General features: G+C 41.6%; 1 protein-coding gene across 3 annotated transcripts in view; it reads right to left on the reverse strand.

Moving 5' to 3' along the window:
- trpm7 (transient receptor potential cation channel, subfamily M, member 7) overlaps positions 1-5,000 on the reverse strand; it is a gene marked incomplete at its 3' end in the record, with an annotated part of 43,173 nt that overhangs the window by 19,099 nt on the left and 19,074 nt on the right. For all 3 annotated transcript variants that reach the window (XM_080031566.1, XM_080031567.1, XM_080031565.1), the window contains exons 12-14: positions 3,959-4,210; positions 3,082-3,256; positions 163-295 (exon numbers count right to left, since the gene is read on the reverse strand). In XM_080031566.1, coding sequence (XP_079887692.1) covers positions 163-295; positions 3,082-3,256; positions 3,959-4,210 — 560 coding nt within the window. The remainder of the gene's footprint in view (positions 1-162; positions 296-3,081; positions 3,257-3,958; positions 4,211-5,000) is intronic.

Genomic DNA, 5,000 nt, shown 5'->3' on the forward strand with positions numbered 1-5,000 from the left:
AATAAAGTTAAATTAAATTAATTAAAAAAAAATATCAAAAAATAAAATGTATATTACATAAAAAATGACATTTAAAAAATATTTACAAAAAATTGAATTGTTATTAAAATATATATATTTTTTTTATATCTAAAATAAAATATGAAATAAAAAGACACTTACTTGAAGAAGGCTATGAGTAGGTTGACCATTAGAATATACTGAACAAAGAGGTAGACAGCTTGTAGGAGGGGAGTGAGCCACACGCCCGCAGCACACAGATTCTTCACGGATGGATCTGTGTTATTGGCACAAACTGTGGAGCGGAGAATACATACAAATATACACTTTACTAACATCTAACTACATTTAATTTCCTTTTCCAAATGTCTATTCTGTACTTGATGTATTTTAATCTTGATGTATTTCATGCCCTTGTTTTTCTTATTATGCAAAAAAAAATTGTTAAAAAATATATATATATAAATTGACAGTGAGGCTATTTACCCTAAAATATGTAGATGCAAATATTTGGTGACTTGTGAATTTAATACACTTAAAAAGAAAACATGTTATAGAACAAAAAAAGGGCAAAAATCTAGCCGTAAAATACCCCAGTGCTTAACTAAAAAAAAATATATATTTTTGCCAGTAGTATCTCACCTTCATTTATTTTTAGTATATTTTTATCAATATATTTATTGTTTTTTTCCTTTTTTTTAAACAAGAACAATAATAAAAAAACACAAATAAAAAAACAATACTGACAAACAAAAACAAATAAAATCCAAAGTACAGCCAAAATATAACTTTAATAAAAACTAAAAAAAAAATCTAATTATTTGCCACTTCCCCCCTCTCGTATCTCCAAGAAAAAGTCATAATAACAGAGCTAAACAAATATATGTATTTTTGCCTGCACCGTCTCAACTTAATTTCTTTAAAGTATATTTTTTCACTAGTATAGCCTTAACATAAACTAAAACTGTCACATTATTTGCGACTTCCTCCCTTTTCTAATACAAAGTCATAATAACAGTGAAAAATAGCCAAAAATCTGGCCATAAAATTGCCCAGTGCTTAAAAAAACCCGATATTTTTGCCTCTATTATCTCACCTAAAACTGATTTGTATATTTTTTCTCTAGTATAACGTTAATACAAACTAAAACTGTCACATTTTTTGCCGATTCCTCCCTCTCCTTTCTAAGACAGTTTCATAATAACAGGGAGGGAGACAGACAGGGAGGGAGACAGGGAGGGAGACAGGGAGGGAGGGAGAGAGAGAGACAGACAGACAGACAGACAGACAGGGAGGGAGGGACGGAGGGAGGGAGACAGACAGACAGGGAGGGAGGGAGGGAGACAGACAGGGAGGGAGAGAGAGAGACAGACAGGGAGGGAGGGAGACAGACAGACAGACAGGGAGGGAGGGAGACAGACAGGGAGGGAGAGAGACAGACAGACAGACAGACAGGGAGACAGACAGACAGGGGGATAGACAGACAGGGAGAGAGAGACAGGCAGGCAGGGAGGGAGGAGAAAGTCAGGCAGGCAGGAAGGCAGGCAGGCAGGGAGACAGACAGGGAGGGGGAGAGAGAGAGACAGACAGGCAGGCAGGGAGGGAGGGAGAGAGAGACAGACAGACAGGGAGGGAGACAGACAGGGAGGGAGAGAGAGAGACAGACAGGCAGGCAGGGAGGGAGGGAGAGAGAGACAGACAGACAGGGAGGGAGACAGACAGGGAGGGAGAGAGACAGGGAGACAGACAGGGGGATAGACAGACAGGGAGACAGACAGACAGGGAGACAGACGGAGAGACAGGCAGGCAGGGAGGGAGGAGAAAGACAGGCAGGCAGGGAGGGAGACAGACAGGGAGGGAGCCAGACAGACAGGTAGGCAGGGAGGGAGGAGAGAGGTAGGGAGGGGGACAGACAGCTTAAAATTTAAATATTTTTGCCTGCACTGAGTCCTTGCCTGCACCTTAATTTCTTTTTAGTATATTTTTTCACTTGTATATATCTTTATCATTACATATTTCAATAAGACAAAGTCATAATAAACAGTGAAACAAACCCAAACCATGTGGTGAATGAATTTCCACGTTGTGAGAACTGTGAACCCTTGTGTTGCCAACGCAGGTTTATCTGGAGTTTGTGTTTTGTTTCACTTTAGATTCAACTGCAACTGACTGGAGTTAACGTAACTTTTAAAGGGGCACTGTGTAACTTTATCTTTCTTGATGATGTCATATTACACAGTGCCACTTTAAAGGTGGAGTCAGTGATTCTGGAGAACGCTTGTTGTCAAAATCAGTGAATATCTCCTCACGATCCTCTACCTCTACCTGTCTGTACTGTGTGTGCGCTGAAAAATAATCCAGTGTTAACGTTAATACACAGCCTAAACTCTGTAAATTGGCATGTTACAAGCTATGGAGGGCCCTCTTTGCTTACTTTACATACCAGTTTACAGAGCCTAGGCTGTGTATTAACTGGTGCTAGATTTCTTTCAGTACACACACACACACACACACACACACACACACACACACACACACACACACACACACACACACACACACACACACACACACACACACACACACACACACACACACACACACACACACACACGCACACACACACACACACACACACACACACACACTACAGGCAAGTATCTGACATTGAGGGGATATTCACTGATTTCCAAAAAAAAAATCTCTCCAGAATCACTGACTTCACCTTTAAAATCAACCCAACTCAAAAGCAGTCAACACTACAAGTGAAGCAAAACTATCCCTGCCTTCCTCCAACAGTTACCCTGGTTGGCATTTACCTTCTGTGTGGTGAAAAGTCTTGTGGAGTGGAGGTGGTGGGTGGTGGGTGGGTGGGTGGGGGTCGGTAGGTGGGTAGCCTTGATTCGGGCCGTCGGTTCGTGTGTGTTGACATTTGATTTCCATGTGCTTTTATTTTATTTTGTTGGTTTTTTTTTGGTGCCGATCAGCTACATTTCCGTAGTGGTGGTTTGGTGAGAGGGTTTTTCAAAATAAAACTGTTCTTACCATCGTAATCTCCCCTTCCAAAGTCATCGGGCTTACCGTCGATTTCATACGCGTACACTTCACCGTACATCATCCAGTAGGGCTGGAACACGACGTCTTTGGCGAGCGTCCAGCTGGGATCCTCGTTCGGGTAGAGGATGGCTTTACGAGGCACGCCGTAACTCAAGAGCACTATGGCCATTATCACCACTATATAAAACATATTGGCAACCTGTGGGAGATGAAAAATTGCCCTTCATTTGAGAGAGTGTGCTATAACATGGCAGTGAAACATGGAGGTCTCAGTGCCACGCTCCTATGTAGATATAAAAGGCTCATTATAAAAAAAATTCAAGTGACTATATTATAAACTAATTAAAACACATTTATGGGGGGGCGCAGTGGGTAAGGGCGTCCCCCCCCCCCCCCAGGCCCAGGCCCTTCAGCAGACCCGGGTTAGAATCCAGCGCGGGTCGTTCTCTGCATGTCATTCCCCTCTCTGACCCATTTAACCTCTGTCTCTACACACTGTCAATAAAGCATGAAAAATGCCAAAAAAAAAAAATGCACTTATGAATATTATATTCCATTCCTACCAAGACTGTTCTTAAAAACGCCAATAAATTCTACACACTACACCTTTAATAAAAACAACTTTACCGAAGCAACAAGTTGATATTTCAACAAACCCCTCCCACCCCCCACACACACACACACACACACACTATTATCACTGTTGCTTGTTCGTCAGTGTTTAGGGCTCTCTCTCTCTCTCTCACTCACACACACACACACACACACACACACACACACACACACACACACACCCCTAACCCCCCCCCTCCCCACACACACACACACACACACACACACACACCCCCCTAACCCCCCCCCCCCCCCCCCCCACACACACACACACACAATTTTCACTCACCATTTTGGCTATCATCATGACGTAGGGTCCGGCCTGTTGATTGACAGCTAGTATGTCCAGCAGTCTGACGTACCAGAAGATGATGTTCAGACAGTAGACGGTGCGTCCCGGGACAAAGGCTTCCCCCCCGCCCAGACGCAGACCGAAGCCGATAAAGAACGTCACGATGGCCAGGAAGTCTGACACGTTGAAATAATCACTGAACCAAACTTTGACTTTCTGGCTGATCTTCCCTGCTTCAGACATGAACATCTGGAAAGAAAGGGAGAGAAAATATGATGGTTTAGGATTCAAGAATTTATCTAATTTTTTTGCACAATAAATATTTATATTTAAAAAAATTGTAGGCTCCTGTTAACGTGAAAAATATATAACAAGTAAAATTTTACTGATATAACCTTTGCTACTACCTTTTTTTTTTTTTTTTTTTTTTTTTAACCTTTATTTATACAGGTAAATCCCCTTGAGTCCGAAGACTCTTTTGCAAGGGAGACCTGTTCCCATTTACACGTTACCATTCACACACACATTCATACACCGATAGCAGCAGGCTAACTATCGACATTCACACGAGGCAAGGAGGGTGAAGTGTCTTGCCCAAGGACACAACAACTATGACACAGGTGGCAGGGCGGGGATCGAACCTCCAACCCTTTGATCATCGGCCGCCCCGCTCTACCAACTGAGCCACAGTCGCCCCGATAACATTTATACAAAAAGGTTTAATCATGTATATCAAAATGCTACACATATGAAGTTGCATGTAAGCAATTCATACCAGTAATCCAATAAAATCTTAAAAATGTACTTTTGCAAAACAGCAGAAATCTAACTTGTTAGTTTTGCCAAAAAAATAATCATTCAACAAGAAGTATTTCCATGATCACTGCTCCCCCATCAGCTTCTAGGTATTCTTCTATAGTTTTAAATCAAAAGTATACAGTTTTCAAGACACAATACTTTGGTCGTTCTCTGCATGTATTTCCCCTCTCTAAAGAATTTCATCTCCGTCAGTCCAAAACTGTCTAATACAAAAGCAAAA

This window comes from Ammodytes marinus, assembly GCF_949987685.1.
Source record: "Ammodytes marinus genome assembly, chromosome: 1".
Lineage (NCBI taxonomy): Eukaryota > Metazoa > Chordata > Actinopteri > Uranoscopiformes > Ammodytidae > Ammodytes > Ammodytes marinus.